The sequence below is a fragment of the Chaetura pelagica genome, unplaced genomic scaffold (assembly GCF_000747805.2).
Source record: "Chaetura pelagica isolate M959 unplaced genomic scaffold, ChaPel_1.0 scaffold3, whole genome shotgun sequence".
Lineage (NCBI taxonomy): Eukaryota > Metazoa > Chordata > Aves > Apodiformes > Apodidae > Chaetura > Chaetura pelagica.
The window spans coordinates 2,411,504-2,434,324 of record NW_009952974.1 but is presented as its reverse complement, the minus strand read 5'-3'; the positions used below and the strand labels follow the sequence as shown (position 1 = coordinate 2,434,324).

General features: G+C 43.4%; 1 protein-coding gene across 1 annotated transcript in view; it reads left to right on the top strand.

The window, feature by feature from the left end:
* SLC15A2 (solute carrier family 15 (oligopeptide transporter), member 2) overlaps window positions 1-22,449 on the top strand; it is a 38,994-nt gene extending 16,545 nt beyond the window's left edge. The window contains exons 8-22 of the mRNA XM_009996034.1: window positions 848-930; window positions 2,144-2,230; window positions 2,551-2,640; window positions 2,988-3,032; window positions 5,642-5,674; window positions 6,730-6,818; window positions 8,799-8,880; window positions 10,802-10,927; window positions 11,731-11,895; window positions 14,530-14,576; window positions 16,204-16,314; window positions 17,676-17,772; window positions 20,163-20,309; window positions 21,343-21,447; window positions 22,273-22,449. Of these exons, the coding sequence (XP_009994336.1) occupies window positions 848-930; window positions 2,144-2,230; window positions 2,551-2,640; window positions 2,988-3,032; window positions 5,642-5,674; window positions 6,730-6,818; window positions 8,799-8,880; window positions 10,802-10,927; window positions 11,731-11,895; window positions 14,530-14,576; window positions 16,204-16,314; window positions 17,676-17,772; window positions 20,163-20,309; window positions 21,343-21,447; window positions 22,273-22,449 (1,484 nt within the window). The remainder of the gene's footprint in view (window positions 1-847; window positions 931-2,143; window positions 2,231-2,550; window positions 2,641-2,987; window positions 3,033-5,641; window positions 5,675-6,729; window positions 6,819-8,798; window positions 8,881-10,801; window positions 10,928-11,730; window positions 11,896-14,529; window positions 14,577-16,203; window positions 16,315-17,675; window positions 17,773-20,162; window positions 20,310-21,342; window positions 21,448-22,272) is intronic.
* The last annotated feature ends 372 nt before the right edge of the window (window positions 22,450-22,821 follow it).

The window sequence follows — 22,821 nt, the reverse complement described above, 5'->3', positions numbered from 1 at the left end:
CTGCAATGTTCCAGGCCTCCTGTGTTAGGACAGAGATGCCTGCTTCTCTCCACTGGCTGTGGACTGACCCAGACAATTGGGTTAGTTTAAAATGTGGAGGTTGGTTGGTTATATGGATTCCATGCTCAGCTTTTATGATGCTTGTTTCTGATAAAATATTTGGAATTGCAGTGTGCTCAGAGGTTCTCAAAGAGCAGGAAAAATTATAATCAGGTATTCCCCTCTTTGACAAGGTTTTGAAGCCTGGGTCTAATATTCTTTGTGCTTTGAGAAAGAAAACCAAGACAGTATCTTAAATAGTGCATCCCTTTGTGGAAACCATAAATGGAGGCAAATTCTGTTAACACTAGAATATGATGTAGTGACCTTCATGGCAGTTTCTATTGAAATGTGTGTGAGAAGCAAGAGTGCAGAGACCACTTTGGGTCTGAATTACTCCTCACATGTTTGCAATGACTCAGGGCTGATTTTCCAACATCAGGTGAAGCAATTCAATGTGGGTTGCATGTGAAGTTTAGCTCCCAAAAAGCACAGATGGGGGGAGTTTTCAAAGATTTAATCCCCAGTGTTAATCAGATGTGGAGGTGCCTTTTGTGCCTGAGCAGATTATGAGAAGATGAGAGTGACTTCATAGAGGTCACACTGCCTTTTGTAGGATGTTGCTTTTTCTTCCATCTGAAGGCATTAAAGGAGTCCTGTATATTTATTGTGTTAACAGTGCAATCCTGTAGGCTCTAAAGGCAGAGGATTGCTGTTTAATAAAGGGGGTGGGAGATCCTTTCTGGCAGCCAGTGCAGAGTTGAGCCTTAGTCATGGCAATTCCCACTTGGATTATAATATTTTTCAGTGGTGTTCATTGCTGGAAGTGGACTGTACAGAAAGACTCCACCACAAGGGAACGTCTTACTTGAAGTGTGCAAATGCATCGGTGTAAGTGTGTGACCTTCTCTTTTTCATGCATGACTCTGAGGTTGCAGGTCAGCAAAGTGGAAAGGGAAAGGGGAGGTGACATTTGGAGTTCTGTATGCTGCTCCTGGACATCTTGCTCATAAGCTGTAACAAATAAGAAATTCCTGTAGGTCTTAATCTTTCAGCTTTACAATACTTTTTCCATAGCTCCATGAACTGTTTAGTTGATATCAGAAGAAGCACTAGTAGTAGGTGCTAGTGGAGGCTGTACTGAAAGAAAAATCCAGAAACTCAGATACAACTCAATTGTTTTTCAGCTGAACAATTTTACTGGAGTTTATCAGTTCAGCAGACAGTAATAGCACACGTTCATATTTTGCACATTCAGCATGTTCATGTAAATGCAAGAGACACCTGCTGAAGTTGCATTACACTCTTATCAATTGTTTTGTAGTGTGTGACAGGAATATAGCATGTGAAAAAATATACTTTTATTAAGTGGATAATGATGCTTATCTTTCGAACAGCTCTTGCTAACTTGTTTTCTTTTTGCCTAGGTCAATCCTAGTGACAGATTCACCTTGGGGAAACAGGCCAGACTTTAAAAACAGGGTTTCTAATTGAGGCCTGCTGCTCTTTTTGCTGGGCTGGCTGTGTTCAGTGGCTGGAGCATACAGAGTAAACAAAGAAGATATGAACTTGGTGTCACTGATTTATCCTTCAGTGAGAAAAGGGCTTGAAAGCTGGTTTAGGAGTGAATGAGACATGGGCTGTGCCAGGAATATATAAAGAAAAGTCTACAGAACAAGAAGGGAGGGAGAGTTCTGTTTTTGACATTGCTTTGGATAATGAGGCATTTCCTCCCCAGCACAACAGGCAATGCAACAGGTGTTTTTTGGCAGAGACCTGAAGAAATTATGTTTAAGGCTTTATCATGTAGCAGGTTTAATCAAGCATGAAACAATCTTTGGGAGCTGGTGTCAGATTTGTCTCTGAAAGAGAAGCCCAAGAGGTTCATTGCCACATCATGCCTTTAATCAACCAACGCCACAAACTTTCCTGCAGACAATTGGTCATAAAACATCCAATCCAAGATTCTAGAAGTGTCCAGCATAACCCTCACAGTTTTTTCTGGCACTGCTTACATCTGAAGGTGGGGAGGGCAGCCTGGGGTTGAGAACATGACAAGGGCACACATACCACGAGGGAGTTACTCACCTGCTTTTCTCCCTAGTTTGCTATTAAAAACCGGCTGCAAAACCGCTCCCGTCAGATTCCAAAGAGAGATCACTGGCTGGACTGGGCGTCAGAAAAATACTCAGTAAGTGATGCTCTATTTGGCAGGTTTGGAGGGGAAGGGGAGAGAATGGCAGACAGGGGAGACAGTAATACTGGCTGGACCACACCATTCCTCACATGCACCAGGCTCATTTGTCCCTTCCTGTATCTGTGCTCTCCTGACCCTTAATGGACAGTTTAGGTGCTGCACTGAAATGCAGAGATGCCCGTTTGTCCCATATCACAACTAAGTGCAATGAATAACTGGCATGCAGAAAGAAACAGGAGCTCTTCCTGCTTTATGGCTTTAATCACCTGTTGGTTTTTAAACCCATCTTACCTTTTTGCCTCTTCTCTTTATAGAAACAGCTGATTGGGGAGGTTAAAATGGTGACACGTGTTCTCTTCCTCTTCATACCACTGCCAATGTTCTGGGCCCTGTTTGATCAGCAGGTACAGTACTGTGTGGTGCAGATCTGCCTGATGGCCTGGGTTTGCACCCTTTTCCTTCCAAGGTAACACTAAAGCATCCTGGGGACATTGAGTGCCAAGCTCCCACCAGGTGTCCAAGGGCTTGCTAAAGCAGAACCTACCATCCCTGCTGGCTCTCCCTTTGCAGTCCTGCCAGGTGTCTGGCACAGGAGGGTAAGAGGAAGAATTTACCCTGCCTACTGACAGGGATTACAAGGGAAGGAATAGATGGGAAATAAGACCTCCAGCATTGTCTTTCTGTCTGTCCTCATGTTTTCTAGTCCCATTGGGCATCTTGAAGGCTTCACAGATGTCTCTTTTCTTCTTAGGGATCCAGGTGGACTTTGCAAGCCACAAAAATGAATGCTGATTTTGTAAGTACTTAATGTCACCAGGGCTGGTAAGACTAGTAGTAACATCACTGCTCTTGCTTTTTAACCGGAGTCTCGCAGTACTAAGAGCATCTGCTTGATGAATCTGGGTGAGTTGCACTTTTGGTGATTAGAAGTGAGGGGCTCTGTGCAGCCATATTCAGTTCATCATAGCACATCTTGGCAAGGAACGAGGGCTGGGGAGCCATCAACAGCCTTGTAAGGTCAGGAGTGCTGACCTAATGACAACTGGTCATTCTGTGACCTTAAGCAGGTAGGGTTCACAGCCTGCTGCCCCCCTGAAGATGGAGAAGTCATGGAAAGTTCACACAGCCCTAATAAGGTGTAATTAGAGCTATTGTACTTGCATATGTCTGCTCTGGCTAACCTGCTGTTACATCAATGAAGCCTCTCAAACCAGCAGGAGTCTTGTGTATGGGGTAAAGATGTGACAAAGATTAATTAGTAGCCATAGAGTTCTTCAAAGATGTGAATGGCAAATGGTGGAGGGTGCAATGTCAGATAGCTGTTCCACATTTACCTGCCTTGAGATGCCACCATACAGGTTTTCCAGACACACATGTTTTAACAGGCCATCTGCATCTTACCTGTGGATGCTCACATCAGAATCTAAGATTGTAAGTGTCCGTTTTCTGGCTCAAAATCAAAAGCCCAAAATTTCAGCCCTTTTATGTCACTGTTCATGCAGCTTTTGTGATGTATATCCAAGTCCTTTGTTTTCTGCTGTTTTGTTCACGTGTTTAGTGATTCTTTAGCAGAAGATCTAAGAACCATCAGGTGTGTCACTTATTAAACTTTCCCTGGTGAAGGATGACATATTCAGGGCTTCTTTGTCACATCAGCTTGGATAGCTTTTTGGCTTGTGTTTCAGTCCCAACTCAAGAAGGTGAGAATTAACTGCAACATTGCAGTGATCCCACTGTTAAGCTTGTTGGTGTTCACATTTATAGTATTCTCTGACTTTCCCTTCTGCAGACAAAGGGCTCAGCTAGGAAGTCTGGAGTTGAGCAGGGAATGACTCTGGAACAGCTCAGGACAAGCCTGGCAGAGAGGAGACAAATCCCCACAATGCTTTCTTAGAAAGATACTATTTCCTTCCTTATTTTCTCACCTCTTCTCTTTATCTTAATTTCAAACAAAGATCATTGATTGCAACTCAGACAAACATCAGCCCCTGCCTCGAGACAGCTCATGTGTTCCTTCTGGGGACTGGGATCCCTCTGTCCATCCCTGTTGACCTTGGGAGGGCTGGGTACAGTGATGTGAGGCTGAGTCACCTCTTACAGCTTTTTGAGGACTCTTGGCTCAAACTAAGAAGTTGACCAAAGCCTGTTTGCCCTGGGCAGATGGAGGGAGGAAAGAGGTGTTTGTGCAGCCCACTGACTTAGGAATGCTTTTTTGTTATCTGTCTGGGCTGCTTGGGAGAAATGCCAGTGGAGCTTCAGGGGTTCTGAAGCTTGAGAACACTCACTCATAGGATTTGGGCTTTTCCCATTACAGAAGCAGGAAAGGAGGAAAGTCTAAGTCCAAATCCTAGTGGGAGCTCTAATGCTCCCATTCCTCCCCGCTCAGCCAGTCAGACAGATGGACCTCAGTACCTGTCACAGGCTGTGTTCCCACTGCTGGGTATCAAGGACTGAGTGCAGCTTCTTTCTGCAAAACAATTCTCATTAAACCACTGTGTCTTTAGATGGGAAGTGTGAGTGCACAATATCAGCTGCTAAAGCCAACACAAAGCTTTTGAGGAAACCACCTTTGCTGCTAAGGCCTTGTCATGGTTTGACTCAGGATTGGCAATTAAACCAGTAACAACAATGCTCTTAATCCCCTCCCACCCAGGTAGGGAAGGAGAGACAATTAGGAGAGACACTTTCCAGATGGAAAACTAGACAGCTTTAATTAAACACTAATGATAAAATAAATATACACAATTATATACAGATGTGTTCAGGAATGTGCAAAACTCTATTGCCTCCCCCCACCACCAGAAACTCCCACGGCATCTCCTGAGCTGTGAACAGTCCCAAAAGTCCTGGAGTTGTTAGAGAGAGCAGCAGAGCAGACAGGAGCTAAGGGCAGAGTTGTGAGGGTCAGGAGTGCACAGGCCTGGGGGTTGATGGTTATGGAGAGATGGAGTCCTTCCTGGGCACCAGCCAAGAATGGAAGAAAACGGCAGAAGAAGCAGGAAAGAGGCTTAACTTCTGTGATCCCTAACTTTACAGTGAAAGCTACGTAGATATTAAGGGATGGAATACTCTCCTTGGCCAGGTTTGCCATCTGTCTAGTCTGCTCCTCCTTATGGGAGGGTTGCAGATATGACTCTTCTGCTCCTTTAGTATCCAAAGCAGAGCAAAATGTCCTTGGTCTCTTGGCAGTAACATAAACATTCGAGTGTTATGAGTCCACTGTCTGGAAAACTTGCAGCTACTTAAAAGAGAGCTCACTGAGGGAAAAAAAAATCAGTAAAGAGAAAATGGGCTTTATCCTGGTTCAAACCAGGACAGGCCTCTACTTGAATTGGTTGCTTACTTGCCATATGCACTGCTATAATATTGCATTTATGAATCACTTGAATTATCTTCTTGTTTCAGGGAATATATGTCCTTCAGCCTGACCAAATGCAGGTAAAAGATACTACGTGGTAGCAAATAACCCTTAGAAATGTATTTTTCTTTTCTCTCTCATTTTTATTTTTCTCACGTGACTAGCAGCCTTTCTCTGCTCCTTTTGAAGGCAGGAGCAGTGCTTCTGCTGACTCCTGTGGTATGGACTCTACCTTATTGCTGACTATCTGGTTTGCAAGCTTAGTCTTGGGGTTCAGATAGAGCCCGAGTATGTCCTAACAAGGAGGTTGAATCCTGCAGAATAGTGCAGAGGTGTGGGGAGACAGTTCTCGAGCTAGTGCTGGCGCATGGACGATACAGGCTGTGTCGTCTTTAAACGTGCCCTGCACTGAGATGAGTATTATACCTGAAACATACTTCCTTCCTCCCTTCCTGCAGGGCATATTGAAGTGGGAAGGCTCCAAGACAGTGCCATGATATCTACAATTCTAACACTGAACAGCTCTGGAGAAATTCAAAGCTGTCCTGTTCCCTGAAATCTTCCTTTGAAACTGATACAGTATCTCTCTCTGCTTGTTCTCCATCATTCTCTATTTTCTTGCTCTGCCACTGCTGGCTGGCAGACAAACTCTGGCCTTCCCAGGAGAAACATAGTTCCTGGGGGATTAGGAAGCTGTGTGGGAGTGTGAGAAATTGCCGGTCTCACAGAATAGTGTCTGTTCCTCTAGGATTTTGCTGAAGTCCCAAGGTGTTTCCATTATTGCTGGTTTGTTGTAACATCCCACCACAGCCCTGAAGGTCACCTGAATCTATTGTCAGTGGGTTTTGTACTCATTAAAAACATACTGCTTCAGTTCCCTCTTCAGGGAAATTGGGCCAGTGATGCTTGCTTACGTCTTGGAGGGAAGGATATGAACAAAATGTATTTATGCCTGTGAAAACTAAATAGCAGAAGCTGTCGAAGTGCAAACTATGATTATATTTTAGAAGGAGGTTTTTAAGTGTTTGTTCATGTCCTTTCTGTAATGAAATTATTTCTGGAGGACAGTGCTTTATGAGTTTAATTACTGAAAGTTGCTTTCTAGTCACTAAACTCCCATTCTTTTGTATTGCAGTTCTTAAATCCACTCCTTATTCTTGTCTTCATCCCACTTTTTGACCTTGGGCTCTACCCTCTGATAAACATGTGCAAATTTAATTTCACGTAAGTACTTGGGGACAATGCAGATGCCTCAGTGCTTTTCCTTTTGCAGAATAGCTTTTAAGAAGGAGGAGCACAAATTTCCATTCACTCTTCTCAGTACTTGCATCTGTTTCCCTGGTTGGCAGCATCACCCTCTTCCATAGGCTCATGAAATTTCAGAGAGTAAAATTCAGTAATGTTTGATTCTGTTCTCTACAGATTTTCCCTGAGAACAGATATGAACAGTTCCTCTTTGAGTTTGATCAACATGTTCTGCACCTTATGTCCTATATTGCCTCTAAAGAATTTCCTCCCTGAAACAATCCAGTGGGGCCAAATTCACTGTCCCATGTGGGTTACATGTGGTGTTGTGAAAGCAGATTCCACACAAAGGCCTGAACCAATGATTCAGGGGCTTTCCATATGGCTGAAGGATGTTATTCCCTGTGTAAGTTAGCAAGAGGTTCAGTGCAATAGCAGCAGACCTCTAGGCTGGTTCTGAGACCCACTAAATGCATTTTGGGTGATTTTACTTTAGAGTATTTGAAGTCTGCCTCTGTGGACTTCAGCAGTGGGAGTGTATCATATCCATTCATTGAGTGCCTCTGTCAGTGCAGTTTCAACTGAAGTTAACTATTTCCCTGCACAAGCACCACTTTTCAACATGACCTCAGCATGTGAAGGAGCGATGAGTGGGAGACTTCCTTAAAAAACATGTTCCTAATCCAAATTCAAGTGCTGAATAAACAAAGCCACATAAATGGGGATGGAAGGAGCCCCAGAAGCCCACACTTTCAACCTGCTGATCCTCTCCCTTTGTGCCAAATTGCTTGCACTTAAAGAAATATTGAAGACACTGCCCCGCCTAGCAGAGATGCCTTTTGGAGGACACACATCAGAAGCTGCTTCTCAACACTACCTCAGTCTGAGCCCATATCCTGGACCAAGCCCCAGCTTGACAGAAAACTCCCTGCCTGATGACCAGCTCACAGACTAGTACCCCCAGCAGAACAAACTCATGCACTGATCAGGACTGAATGCTGTGCTGTTTCTGTCCCTTGGATGTTGGATGCTAACTGGATCCTATCCCCTTCAGCTGTAGAAGCTTCTGAGGAAACATTGTAGCCTGCAGGGTGTTGGCCTGTGTGACTGCAGAAGTTCATGCTACAAAATCCCAATGCAGCATTGAAGATCAAAAACACTTTGTTATTACAAGATGCAAGCAGTAAATACTTTTCTTATTCCAGGACATGTAACTGAGAGACAGAATTCGGGTTCCTACACTGAATTTGCCACAGCCCAGTTGATTTGGAATGTGAATGCAGACGACTACCAAGAGTGGAGACCACTGAATCTATAATTAGATTTGTTTCAAATCTCAACAATTTGTCACTCAGTTTGGACCTGCTGTGCTGGATCTATTTTATTCTGCTTTATATCAGATTGTCTCATGTAATTCTACCAGAGTTGCACTAGTTTTGCTCCAAGTTCAGAAGCAAGCTCTTTATTCTCTAGAAATGTGAATGTGTTGGCATGAGAAATAACCCAGAATGATGCCACAGATGGTCAGGAACACTGATGACATGAACTACTCACTTTTCTGCTCCTTGGTCCTGCTACCATGATGCTTTTCTTTTGCTTTTCCCAAATGGCACTTGAAGATATATAATCTAGTGCTTCTTTCAGCATCACAGCTTCACGCAATGCTATGACCTATTCCCAGTAGAAGAGCTAGGAACAAGATTATATGAAACTTGCAAGCAAAGAGCTTTTTTTCATGACATAACAGTTTGAATTGGCCTCAGTGCTGGCCTCATACAGAATAATAGAATAGTTTTAAGTTAAGTGATTGGCAATTTAAACAGCATATCATCCCCAGTGCCACCTGTTGGATATTTTATTACATGATTTTGGCACATCTTTGGCTCTAATGAATTATATTCTATTCTTTTTTTTTTTTTTTTTTCCCCCTTAATGGCACCTCTTTCATTTGCTCCATAGACCTATTAGAAAAATGGCAACAGGTATGATCCTTGCAGGGCTGGCATTTGGACTTGCAGCCATTGTAGAAGTCAAAATAAATGTAAGTATAGAACAAAGGATTCCTCAAAAAAACCTTTATTTCCCTGGGCTATTTTTATTGATGCCTGTTAGATACTCCTTTTAACCATTGTGTTCCTCGGTCACAATGTTTAATATGTTCTTTACAATTAAGCATACTGATCCAGCTGCTAATAATTCTTTGTCTGCTTTTCCCTCTCTTTGTCTCTGTCTCTCTTTCTAGTCTTTGCACTTTGCTGTACTGATCATCTGTGTTGGTCTATATCCTAGATTTCCATCGTCAAAGTGCTTGACAGACATCTAGTTAATACTAGTGATTAATTCCAAAAGGTAGTCTGTTCTCTCTCCTATTTCTCATGATAGCTTGCCTGTATTTTACTGTTTAGGGGTTTTGTGTGTTTGTGTGTGTTGGTTTTATTTTTTAATTTAATCGCTTTCCTATTTCAGGGTGGGGATGTAGTTTTTTTACAAGCCAAATTGTTTCTCCAGTGAGGCAGCTGGATGTGGTCACTTCCATAGTCACAGCCACTGGAGACTGCCAGGCATTCCCTGAGAAGCTGACAGCAAATCTCTTGTAAATTTGATGTTAGCCCCTGCAAGCTTGTGCCATAAGTTTCTGACCTGTCACCAGCCTTGTGCAGACTTAGCTGACCTTTGGCTCATGGAAGTTACTGTAGGATTAATTTTTAAAACTTCCATGTATACCTAAACATTCTGTTAGAGTGGCTGGCATAGAGCCCTGGATTAACATCTCCTGCTTCCTTGGGTGAACCCACTGAGAAGTCTCCTACTAAAATGAGACTTGGTGGGTTCAGGTCTTTTTTCTGATCTCTACATGAGCAAAGGAATTATCTCCTTGCCAGGACCAGCAGCTCTGGTTGAGAACTGAAGGGCTGCTCTGGCTGTGGGTGACTCCTCTGGGCAGAGGCAGGGTGGGTTAGAGATTATCCTGTGCATGGAAATTTTACCCTGAGGGCCACTAAAATTTTAGCAAAGAGGGAAACAGGATGTCCCACCTTGGCTTAGCTGTAGGTAGTGTGGGCAAAAAGCCACAATAATTTGCTGGATGCCATTAACAAGCCTGTTGGTCCAGAGCAGTGTAAGGGTACAGGGAAATCAGGGTTGCCCAGTCTTTCAAAGTGCAATCCCACCAAGTTAGGGTCAAAGTAACCCGCCTGCATTACTCCACTTATAAGGTGAGGTAGAAAATAATTATTGGCTCAAATATTCCTGGTGGCTCCTTGAAAATAAAGTGAGAAAAAAAGAGAACCTTTAGAGAAAAAATTTAGATCTGTTGATAGTATAAGACTGGTGATGCTGATTGAAGTACTCTTTCTGGGAAATGATTCCTGACAGAAAGAGATTCCTCTGTGCTAGAGGCATTGTCTTCCTTTTCTTGGGTGTCCAGGAAAAATAACTATACAGTTGGCTGTTAAATAAGATGGTGCAAAGTGGTATGAAAGCACCAATTACAGACATGAAGCTGGACTGGGATTTTCAAAACTGCTTAGCTTCTGGCCTAATTATTTTCTCAGTCAATGACTGCAGTGGGAAATAATTATTGTGGTCACCACTTTATAAAACTACATACTTTTATTTTTATTTTTTTTCCATTCTGGTATGGCAGTTGGTTAAATCCAGGCACTAGGGAGCTGTATAATGAAAGCAGTGACATTGTTCTTCCCTACCCAGCAGTTGTGTAGCCTGGATGCTTACTGATGTGAAGGGCAGTTGTTGGAATAACGATAGGCTGGCATTGAGCTACTATGAGGAAACCTCCCTAAATAAGATTTATGATCATTTTTCTCGCGGTGCAACTTCTGATGAGGAAGGGATGGAAAAGTGTCATTACAGAGAGGAAGACTATTATGGCTAAAAATGAAGAGATATTAAAGTGCTAATAAAGCATGCAGATAGTATTTAAAGCCTTTTACTTTAATTAGGAAACGGATATGCCTCGACTTGTCCCAGAAGAAAGTTTAATTCGAGTCCTGAATTTGGCAAAGAACCCTGTTAAAGTGACAATCCAAGACCAGGACCTATTTCAGCAGCCTGTGGAATCTTTTCAGGTAAGCATGTATGTGTGGCTGGAAGGCCTGACTTGCATCCCATTGAAGAAAGGGTGGGCTTTTTTTCAGGTATTTTCTAATGAAGCCCACAGATACTGGAGCTTGTACTTCTCCACTGCCTTGGAAATATGTGGGAATAGCTTTGAAAAATGGAACATATGATCTTCATTGATAACATAGAAATGGAAAGTTTGGAGACATGGCAAAGGAGGAAATGGCTAACTACATTCATCTGTAGTTAGAAATGAAGGATAATTGTCCTCAGATGAGCATGTAGATAGATTCAGCTCACATCTCCCAGCACTCAGACCAGGCACTGCTGCTGGGATCTGAATGGGTGACATCTGAGTGGATCTGGGATGGCATCTGAAAAGTATTTGCAGAGCCTGAAACAAACAGGAGGGCAATTAACTGGGCATGGGCACTGATCTGCTTTCTACTTCAGCTTCCAGTTTACTTCCCAGATTAGACAAGCCCAGCAATCCATTGGCCACCAGCTTTCTGCCATGTTCCAGATGTGGTCCCACTGGGGCAGGGCAGGGCCAGGGGAAAGGGAAGCTGTGAGGCCAGGAGGTGTGCTCTGGCCTCTGGGTTGCATCTGGCAAGGGGAGGTACCCCAAGCTCTGGCTTTCCCAGCCCAAAGGCTGTAGGTCAGCATAGATCCTTCACTGTGGAAGACATCCCTGCTGTTGACCTTTCTTTCCAGTGTCCCTTGAAGAGACGATAGGGTTGTACTTGGTGGGAAGAGCCAGATCCTTTCTCATCTGAAGAAGGAGTGTAATCAAGCTTGTTTTTTTCCACAGAACCCAGCTGAATACTCAAAATTACTATTGAATGGAGAGCAGCAGAGTCTTCGCTTCACCCTGCAAGACCAAGGATTGTCTCTTGCTTTAAACTACACTGTGAAGGAAAAAGCAGTATACAGCTTAATTGTTTTTGAGGCAGAAGGAAGCCTATCAAGCCGCTTAGTGAGTGTGGGGGTGAAGTGTAAATGCAGTATTAAGTCAATGGCTGTGATGATACAATGGGGTAATGGCCTCATTAATTCATTTGCTCAGTTGCAGTGTCTGTCTGATTGCTCTCAGATGCTCCAAACCTGACTCCTTAGCTGGCGGCGCTGGAACTGTGTGCATTTCTGAGGGTTGATTAATGGAGGCGTTGAAGCATCTGAGAGTTGCTGGGCACACTTTAATCCAGGGAATGCTGCAGTGGGAGAGCAGAGTCATGCCTGCTAGGCAGCAGAGCTTGAGAAAGCTTGAGGAAACAGCCAAAGATATATATATTTTTTTTTCCCCCAAAGATGGTTCTATAAAGCAAAGATGTTAAAGGGGCTCTAGGGCTGGGCATGGAATAAAAGTATCGGAGGAAAAATTTTAGGTTTAGCTATTGCAAGTGTTTAGTGAAAATGCACAGAAGGCCCATTTGTTTTGCTCTACAGAATAAATGATGAAGTTCATTTCAGGCTCTGCAGCAGAGCCAACTGTATTTGGACTTCTCTATATTGCCAAAACAACCACAGAGAGCTAGGTGGGATATGTAGGACCAGGGTCTGATACCTTTTGCATGCAGCTGTACCCCAAGAACCTCTCTTGGAAAAAGTGGTGCTGTTGCACACTGTGGCAGGTGTGTGTGTGTAAATGCCATCACAGTCTGGCCTCATGCTAAAATATGAATTCTCTTTGCAGTTCCTCAGCCTCCTACCTGTCAGGGTTGCCACACTAATAATTCAGTATTGTGTAGTAGAAATCAAACAACTGTTTTTAAAAATAAGGAGTTTTAAGAATTTTTTTCCTAACATTGGGGCTTGTGGGGTTTTTTTGGTGTGTTTTTTGTTTTTGTTTTTGTTTTTGTTTTTTTCTGCTTTATGGTTTAGACCCTGAGGCTCATTACCACACAATGTTGTTAAGTTTCCCTGTGTCCCTGGTGACTGTGTGCTGTCATCTTGAGAAATGGATACTTGTACAGTGATTCTCACATAGTTCTTAAAAAGAGAGAGCCTGTGGCAGGATGGAGCAAAGGAATCTCTGAGCTTCAGTGCATCTCTGTGCTGACCCAGCTATCTGGCCTGTGTTTAAATTAAAGCTCACCCAGGTATGGGCAGGCTTCCATTCACTGTGGCACAGCAGTGATTTTGGGTTATGCTATTGACTTGTCATTCTCAACTTTATATAAGGGAGGTGTGGTAAATGATGCTTGCTTTTCCAGCATTACAATAGCAAGAAGGCAATGCCAGCATCACTGCTGTGTTGCGGGGCTTGCCCTGGAGTTGCCATGGCTCATGCCAGCCTTCATCACTGCTGAGTCTGGTCTTCTCACTCAGGTGGGGGTGCTTTCCTGGAGGGTGCCAAACTGAAATTGATTTCTTCTTTGTGATCTGTTGAGTGGGCAGGAAATTAATTTGAGAGCTCTGGGAATCATTGATGAAAGCAAGTAACAATTTGGCTGGTGTGTCTGCAGCAAACAACAGTGCAAATCCCCATGCACCTCCCATTAAAAAAAAAAAAAAAAGTCTATTATTTATTGCTCTGACATTTATTATTCACTATGGCTATTTATTATCTAGGGCATGCAATATTTGTGGATCAAACAAACTTTACAGGTATACTGAAATTCTAGATTTTTGGTTTTAAAAGCTCAGGGTTTAACATTGGGAGGAAAGTCTAGAAAATGTTGAGACCCAGTTTCTGAAAGTAGATTTGGTCCCTTTTGTCTTGTCTAGGTTCTGTCTGTGGGCAGTGGAAACTGAAATTGCCCTGCCAACTTTAGTTGGACATGGCACAAGTGTGGATTTCTACCACCCAAGGACCTTGCTCTGTATTATTTTTGTGTGACATATAATCTTCTGTCATTTTTCAGCATTGTACCCCAAAGGGGCTCTCCTAAAATTAAGTAGATCATGTTAACCATTGAGCTGATGCTCTGTCATCTCCAGGAGAGGCACATTCACACCCTAGTGTGCCCAATCAGGTGGCCAGTTCAAGGACATGAACGCAAACAAGCCCAGGGCATCTTGGTTCCTCATGCTCTCTGCCTGCACCATACAATAGCTCAGTCTCCCTCAGGGTTGGGGAAAACATGAGCATTACATGATGATCAGAGTAGTAACCTAGCACTTCTGTTGGCTTTTAGATGTCTGTGAAGTCTGAGTACACCATGAATCAGTGTCTGGAAGTTAGGCAGTTGAAGATCTTGTAGGAATAAGGCACTCATGTTTAATTGTCATTATTATTGAAAGAGGCTAATGTGGATAATGTTCTCTTCTTATGTTCTGATCAAGGCAAATACTTTTTTGGAGGGTGTTACATGCCTCAGTAGATAAGGGTGGATGGCTGAAGCTGTAGCCTTTTCTTATGCAGGAGGGGAGGGAAAAAAAGAATGATCTCATCTTAAGTCCTTGGTGGAGCTGAAGTTTTTGCTGTTAGCTTTGTTGTACCAGGACTTTACTTCTGTGGCCAGATGTAAAGCTTTTGTGAGAGTCTGGTCAAATTCCACAGACTTTGCAAGATGTATAACTCCACAGACACTAGTATTTTCTGCTACACGTTATTTATAAGGCAGCATTAATAAATATGTTTGATTCTCTTTTTTCTTTCCCTCTTTAGATTACAGACTTGGAAGCAAAGCCAGAAAATGGTTTGGCAGCTGTTAGGTAAGAATGGCTTTTTTAAAAAAGGATTTGGAGGTGGTGGCATGGGGGAAACAGCTTTTGTCTAAGGCAAACTGCATGTAACATAACCCAGATGTTCTCAGTTTGGAATCTAGCCCACATGTCTCATGCAAGACTCAGGTGTCAGCTGCAGAGGCTGACAGTGTGTCACCTCCCCTGCTTGCCGTGCAGGGCTGAGCATTATTGCCACTTACTACCTAGGATAGACTGGGTTGCAATGGCAACGTTCCTCCATTGGAAGAGTGGTAAATTCATCTCACTGTGTCCCACCTTCTTGGGAAAGAAAGGGAAGAAGCAATCTGGAAAGGAACTGTTGCCATATGTCCTCTGCAAATTGGCCAACCCATGATGTTCACTTACCCAACCTCATGTGTAAACAGCTACTAAATCAGATAGAGTGACAATTTTACATCCTTATAAACAATTCAGTTGGGCATCAGTTCTGCCTGAGCAGCTAGTCTACTTTCCAAGTTTGAGCTACTCCATGAACAGTTGTGAGCCAGTCTGTGCCAAGATGCCATCTCCCTGAGGTCACACCTCCAGCACATCACCAGACCTACGCAAGGGTGTGAGATGCGGAAGAAGCAGATTTCCAAAAAACCCTGAGGGTTACAGCTGAGTTTTCTGAAGGATTTTGGCAAGTTACAATTAAAAACAAACAAAAAACCAAAAACAACAAAACCAAAACCAAACAGCCAAAACCCAACTAGACAGATAACCTTAAAAAAACTTTAAATAGTTTAAAACAATGACCAACTCCCATGCTGACAGCTCTGAAAGGCTGTGTTGACAGGAGCAGGAGACCAGTATCTCTTTATAGCCCTGTGTTTGTCAAAGTTTCTGCTGACTAAACAACACCTTGGAGACTTGATTAATACCTGCAGTCAGGTATTTCTTACTTTCCTGTGAATATTTCTGACAGAATTCCCAAACTTTCCCTTCAAAAATTTATGAAGAGGTTTCTTTAGGAAAAAAGTCACTTTTGTTAAGCACTTGAGTACCTTCAGGGATTTGAGCTACCTTTTAAGAACTGAAAACCAAAATATTTTAGAACATAGATCAAATGAAAGGTGTTTGGTTTTGCTAACAGTTTTTAAGTTGTCAAAAGAAAACTCTTTTGTGCACAAAAAAAGAATATAGACACTGGATGAAACAACCTGGACATTCCCGTGAAAATATTTTATTTTGCTAGAAAACTTTCCCACTTGTAGAAACTCCTTGGGAAGTGTCAGGGTGGTGCACATGCCCATCAGGACACCTCACTTCATCATTTCCTGGGGTGGGCTGGGACTCTGTCCTCTTGAACAGCCATGGAGCAGTCTTTGAAGGTTTCTGAGAATGGGTTGCTTGAAAGTCATAACCCACAAAATATGAGAGTCACTTTTAACAGAAGAATAAGAATGTAAAATTACACAGCAAGGAAAACTAATCTTATATGGAAAAAACGGGCAACAAATCAGGCAAATATTTTTATAGTTTGCAGGAGAGAATGTCATAACCCCATGGAGTTAGAAGGCTTTTGGGGAGAGAGTGCACTACTTCTGAGGTGTTTGATGTTGTGTTTCTCCTGCCCTGCCTGGCAGTTGAATGCAAGATGCTTTCTTTGCAGATTCGTTAATGGTTTGAGCCAGGATGTCAACCTCACCATTGACAGCAGGCGGTTCATTGTTGTTCAGAAAAACTACAGCACTTCTGAGTACTTGCTGCTAGAGAGGGACAAGTAAGTTTTCCTTGCTGTGCTGAAGGGCCTTGCTGAGGCCTCTCCGTGGATACAATGGGGTTTTTCTTGGACAACTAGCAAAATCTTCACTGCTATAGTCTTGGCACTTGGTTGTGGGGGCAGATGCTTGTAAAAAACCAGAATTATCAGCTCTGCACAGAGCAGGTGCTCCAGGCCACTTGTGTGTGTGCAGAAGCACCAAGCATTTAGTCTGTGAAGCGTCCAAGCCAAAGGACAGCAAATCAATATCCCAGGGTATAATAGGCAATTGAATAGATGCAGCCTCCCAACAGTGTCTAGGGTAGCTTCCTTCCTGTGATTGTTACTGCATTGGTAAGATAAAACCAGTAGGGACAAAGCTTGGAAACAGTATTCCCATTTTAGGCCATACTCTGAGTTTTCTCAGAGTCGAGTGAGGGGAATTTTGGAAACTCAGAAAGCCTTTTGAAGAAGTCCAGTTACAGGACTTAACTTTCTCTGAGCTTTTATTATCCTTATTTGGGGGCTTAGAGGGAAGAGAGAGGCCATTCCTATGCATCTGTCAGCAGAGAAGCGTGGGACATGGTGAAGTCCACTCTATCACTTAATGCCTGCTCTATTTTTGTATCCTCTCAGGCCCAAACTCTTAGTGTTAGGGTGCTCTCAGGAAAAGACCACTTCATATTCCATGCTGCAAAGTGTTGGTATGTGGGCTGGTAACATCAAGTAACATCACAAAGCTTCCCAGGCTGGGCTTGTTAGACAGGGGCTCCATATGGCCTTGTTTTGGCAGCATTGGAGTTGGCTCTTGTAGGGTATTTCTGGCACTTGCAATGTTTGAAAACAAGCTTCATGACTTTTCTCTGCATTAACTCCATCCAAAATATTTATTGCTGCAATTTAGTAGGATGCAGCAGCCATGGTGGCAATACTACTGAGCCTTGGTGCCATCTCACACATCCAACACAGAAGAACAACTGTGAAGGCTAATTTGCTCTATTGAAAGGAAACAGAGTGGCTTGTGGGTGCGTGTCTGATTTCCTGAAGGCTGCTTGAGCCTGGCTAACTTGTCTGGCCCACAGTTCCTGAAGAAGTGGATGAAAGTTTGGAAGGAAAACGAGCCTGATGGGGGAGTGAGAAGTCAGCAGAAGCCATTAAAAAATATTAGTAATAGCCCAGGTCATTAGGTGAAATCCAGCCAGTGCTTGAGTGTTTCTGGAAGGTAAAGAATGCAAGAACTCTAGTGATGGTCTGACATAAACTTTACTGCAGCTTTCTATCATAAACCCTCCCTACACCACTGCAGGGGCATGTTTGATAGCTCTGCTCTGTGCTCTTTGTGGGAGTAACTGGGAAATATTGTACTTCATCCTTTTATCTAGATATAATAATGGAAAATGCATAACTGAAGCAGGAGAGTTCACCCTGAAGCTGGGGCTGCTTGACTTCGGTGCATCCTACACCATCGTGATATATAATGTAAGTGTCCCTGTGATGGTTACAAGCTCCTTCTGCTCTAGTCTCTGGCAGTGCTTTTTTTCTTCTGTTTGTGACTCTCACTTGCTTTCTTCATCCTGCAAGACATGGGCAGTAGCCTTCTAAAGGTAGTCCGTTATACAAGGGCTAGTAAGAGGTTTTGGTAGCTGTATAAGCAAGGTGAGTGGGTACCCATTGTGCCTTACACTGTGATCTTGTCACATTTCATGGGTTAAAAAAGAAGCAAGTTATTTTCCTTGATGGAAATCCTCAATGGAAAATCATACGATCCGTTGTTTGTGCTGGTCTCATGATATCCTTGTTCAGTTACACTGCACTAGTGCACTGCAAAGAGCCAACCCTATTTGAGGTCTTTGAAGTACAGTGGCTGGTGGTACCTCACACCTGAAAAACTCTGCAGAAACAGTTTGCTGTATCCTCACATTTAACTTGCTGATCTTCCAAGACTTGATGAGGGGAAAGAAGGACAAAATGTTGAAGGAGGAGGTTGGTGAGATTATGCATCTGTTTTTCCTCCTCTCGTTGTCTGTAGAGCTCATTTGGAGCCTAGTGTAAAGTTAAGGCATGATTTTCTGGACAACGTAGCCCTGGTGGGGTGTGACCATTGCTGAGAGGGTGGATTTCTTTCCCTGCCTGCCAGCCTCTTAAGCATGCTGCTCCAACCCTGGTCCAGCTGGCAGGAGCCATAGAGATGAATATGATCAGTTTAGTTCTCATTGTAACCTTTCTACTGCACAGGCACACAGACAAACCAGGTCTGACAGGACACACTGCTAAGCTGCCCTCTGGGACTTTGACTTCTGTGTTGTGATGAGAAGAGCAGACTGCTGTCAGCTACTCCCTGGCAGTAACATCTCCCTGTTGGGCAATTAATGGAAGCTGTGCATGTCTGTGGAGTCCAAATACTTAGGGGGGAAAATATAGCTGCAAAGCACCTGGCTTTTTTTTTTTTTAACTTCAGTAGCTGGAGCAGAATACACAGTTCTGGAGGGAACAGGCAGATGCTGCCCTCTGAGTGTGGAGATTTACATACATCAAGCACATACACACTTGAAGAGATGTTGGCCAAACCCTTCCTCCATGGCTGCAAGTGCATTCCACCAAATGAGAAACTGAGTAGAGAAGGTGCAGGAAGAATATTATACTAAGAATATTACACTAAGAATATTGCCCCAGAGCCTCTGGTAATGCAGCTGAGTCAGAGCCAGCTGAGGCAGATGTGTGACACATCACTGTGGGCAAGGATTCCAGCTTGTGGTCCCATCTACAAAAGTCCCTGCCATGACTTCTTGGGGATGGCTTTGTGCATCAGCCCCTCTGGACTCTGTCCTAGTCCTTGATTTTTGACCCTCTGTTTTTTCCATCTCTCTCCCTGTGGTTTTCTTCTTCTCTAGAGAGTTTTCTTCAGGCCAAGATAGCTTTTAATTATTGCAGTGATTTTTACTGAGCTGTGTTTCTCTGTCAGGAATGCTATATAGAAGAACCAAGAATGCAATATATTAGTCTGCTAATGTGACTGAGCTGTGATACTTAAATCATGAGGATGTTGCCTTCTACTCAGCCTTCCTCTGTGTGCAGTTACAGCATGGTGCTTGTGAGATTTCTTTATGGGCTAAAGAGCAATGCACAGCTCTCCTCTCACCCCTTTTAGCCTTCTGAAATAGTCTCTTGATTTGCCTCCCTGCATGGTGATTAAGTACATCTCATAAACATCCTTTGTATTTTCCCAAGTACTCTCCTTAAACACAGGGCTTTCTGAATGAAGTAATTTCAGCCTAGTGTTTTCCTGGCTAATAGTCAAATCTCTCTGCTTCTGTGCATCAGAGGCAGTATTAAGTATGCCCAGGAAAGCAAACAAAACAAATTATGAATACAGCTACCATAACTGTTGAATACATTTGATATGAGGCAGTCTTTCCTACTCTTGGTATTCCTGAACTGGATTTGTTTGGGTGTCACTGTTACAGTAGGTACAGTGCCCATTAAATGGAAGCAGTGGCCACATAAATGCAATAAGCATTTATCCCTTCATCTTCTTTTGGCCTTAGGAACAGCAGCAGATCACAAACTCTGCACAAGTGCCACAGAGGCTTTTCCCAGCCTCACTATAGAAGGCAAATTGCCAGATTGTGGTGACTCATGTAACTCCTGTGGCACATGAATGAGCTGGGACCCTTCCATCCTGCCATCTCTGCCCTGGGCAGGCTTGGAAATGTCAGCAGTCAGACCTGTAGTTTTGCTTCCAGGGCAGAGTTTTACTTTCACTTTACCTTTGCTTAAAAATTTGTTTTGGTAAATTTATTGTTGCTCTCTAGGCTAAGGAGGACCTGATCTTTCAGCAGCTAATCAATGTGTCTTTATTATTGTGCTAGGTTTCTGGAAGTTCTGTTAAGACATGGAAGTCAGAAGACATCAAAGCAAATAATGTCCATATGGCTTGGCAGTTACCACAATATTTATTAATATCTGCTGGGGAGGTGATGTTCTCCATTACAGGTCTGGCCTTCTCTTACTCTCAGGTACTCCACTTAAAGATAAAGGGCTTGCAATGAGACTTCAGGATGTTTTTCTGCATGTGCCATTGACTTTTTATGTGTCATTTGGCATTATGATTACTGGCAACATTGTCTGTGCTTCAGCTGAAAGTGGGATTTAACACTTCTTGCTGAGTGCCTCCAAGCTCAATTAATTCATACTCTGAAGATACCCATTCTTAATTATACTCAGGAAACTCCTTTTCTGGTAAAGCTGAGAACATAGAACAGAACTGGATAGAAGTGTGTGTGTAGCAGTGGTTTAATGTGAAAGCTCTGTACACTCTAATACCAGGTTTTCTCTCAGTGAAGTATTTTGTGGAATGTGTTTTTCAGTGATAAAAAGGCAAGGGCATCTCAAGGACTACAAGGTGGCATGGGGGCTTGGAACCTGCTTTAAACTGCAATACTGAAGGGGTCTAAGCCAACCTGAGTCTGTAACAACAGAGCAGAGGGTAATGAGTGTGCAAGGGATGATTTGACTAGTGTACTGTGTTCTGAGGAGAAGGTCTGTGAGAAGGGAGGACTGAGACACTACAAGATCAAAAAGGTGAAGCTTCTTAAATTTATCATTAAAGTAAAGTTTAATTGTTTATTAGTGAGGACAGTTAATCCAGTGGGCTGTTTCATGGGATGTGGGAAATTTGTCATCAGCAAGAAGCTGAACATGAAGATCCAGTCTGTTTTCTGAAGTTGTACAGGCACCAGGCTCCAAGTTGCAGGGTTTGTTGTGTGGCTCCTTGGGCTTCCTGATCTTATGATTTCAGATGATGCAGGATCAGGATCCTGCTCTGCAAAACCAGCATCTCCTTCATGTGTCCTCCTGGAGGACATGGTTTAAAAGCTCTTTGTATGCAGCTGTTGAAATTAACCATGAAGGAGCCTCTATGCAGAGGAAATCCCTCCATCTCCTCCTAGGCTGAGGCCAGTGACACCTACACTGGGCAGGACACCACAGGGTGAGCCAGGGCAGAAGGGCACAGCATAACACCCACTGACCAGGCCCTTCTCTTTCCAGTCTCCAGCCAGCATGAAGTCGGTGCTGCAGGCAGGCTGGCTGCTCACGGTGGCTGTTGGGAATACCCTTGTGCTTGTTGTTGCAGAGGCTGCACCAATGGCACAGGTATGGTTCAGCTCCTAAAACAGAGGTAATGCTTTGAAATGGGCCTGGATGGTGCTTCTGGAGGTCTGTGTCCTGAGACACTGATTTCTTTGCACACCCCAGGCTCCTGCAGTGAAGTGATGGCAGCCCACACCAAGCTGCCTCCCAGACAGCTCAGTGTTGCCCTCAGCAGTGGTTCCCTCCAGAGCAATGACTCTCCCCAGGTCCCCCAGTGACAGTAAATAACAGAGACCTGCACTACAATAGTGTTGCTGGAGCTCAGCTCTAGGCAAGCAAGCCTGTATTTGGGCCTGGAGCCTGAGCACGGTGCCAGCCATGCTTGCAGTTGCCTTCATCCAGCTAGGCCAGTGAGCAAGCAGCGTCCTCAAGCATCTAGCCTGGGACTCCTTCAGGGCCAGCTGCCTGTGGCACCCTGAGATGTTGGACTTGAATGGGGAGGTTGTGGTACAGAACTTGCTTAATTCAGGCTATCAGACATCTGGGACGAAGGCATGAAATGGGGCTTATTTCTGGCTAACAGGAATCTGCCTCTCCTAAAGGCATCATGTGACCAAAACGTTCCAGTCAGGACATATTTTGAGAAAAAATTTAATGAAACTAGCCCAATCAAAATGGTTTGTTTAAAGGTGTATCACCTATGCATAATTACACTGTGTACATGATTTTACTAGAAAACAGGATGAGAAAGTTCCTATCTCGTGAGCAATCTCAGAAGCTAAAAAGTAATTTTCACCCAGCTCTTTAAAATGCATTTGGAAGTGCAGAGAAATCCTCTGGACTGAGAGTCTGGGGTCCCCTGACCTGCTGTTCTTTTTTCTTTCGTAGTGGGCTGAATTTGTCATGTTCACTGTTCTCCTCTTTGCTGTGTGCATTATTTTCTCCATCATGGGATATTTCTATGTCAGTGTGGATCCAGAGGACTTAGAAGAAAATGAAGAGAAGAGAGAGACCTCAAGCAGAGGAAACATGATTAGTCTTGTTACTCAGAAAACAAAGCTCTAACACATCGTGGGTTGGGATCACTTTTTTTTTTTTTAACTCAGTAGAGGGGAGGGTAAAGAAGGGTAGGGACAACATTATTTTCTTTTATAGCATTATTACTCAAAAATGTAGCCACCTTTTAAATGGGATCAAATAGCCCACTATAAAAACAATAAGGGTCCTGAATTCCAGAGCAAAAGTCCCTGGGAAAACTCTGGTATTAAAAGCTCTTCTAAGTAAACACAGTGTAATTTAAAACCTGCCCATCTTTTTAAGCATGGAATTCTTTCCTATGGTTTTGTTATAAACATATACTTAAGGCAGCATGGAGGAAGGAATCCCATATGACAGCAATATTTTGAGATGTTGGGGAAAAAAGACTGAAAACCCAGT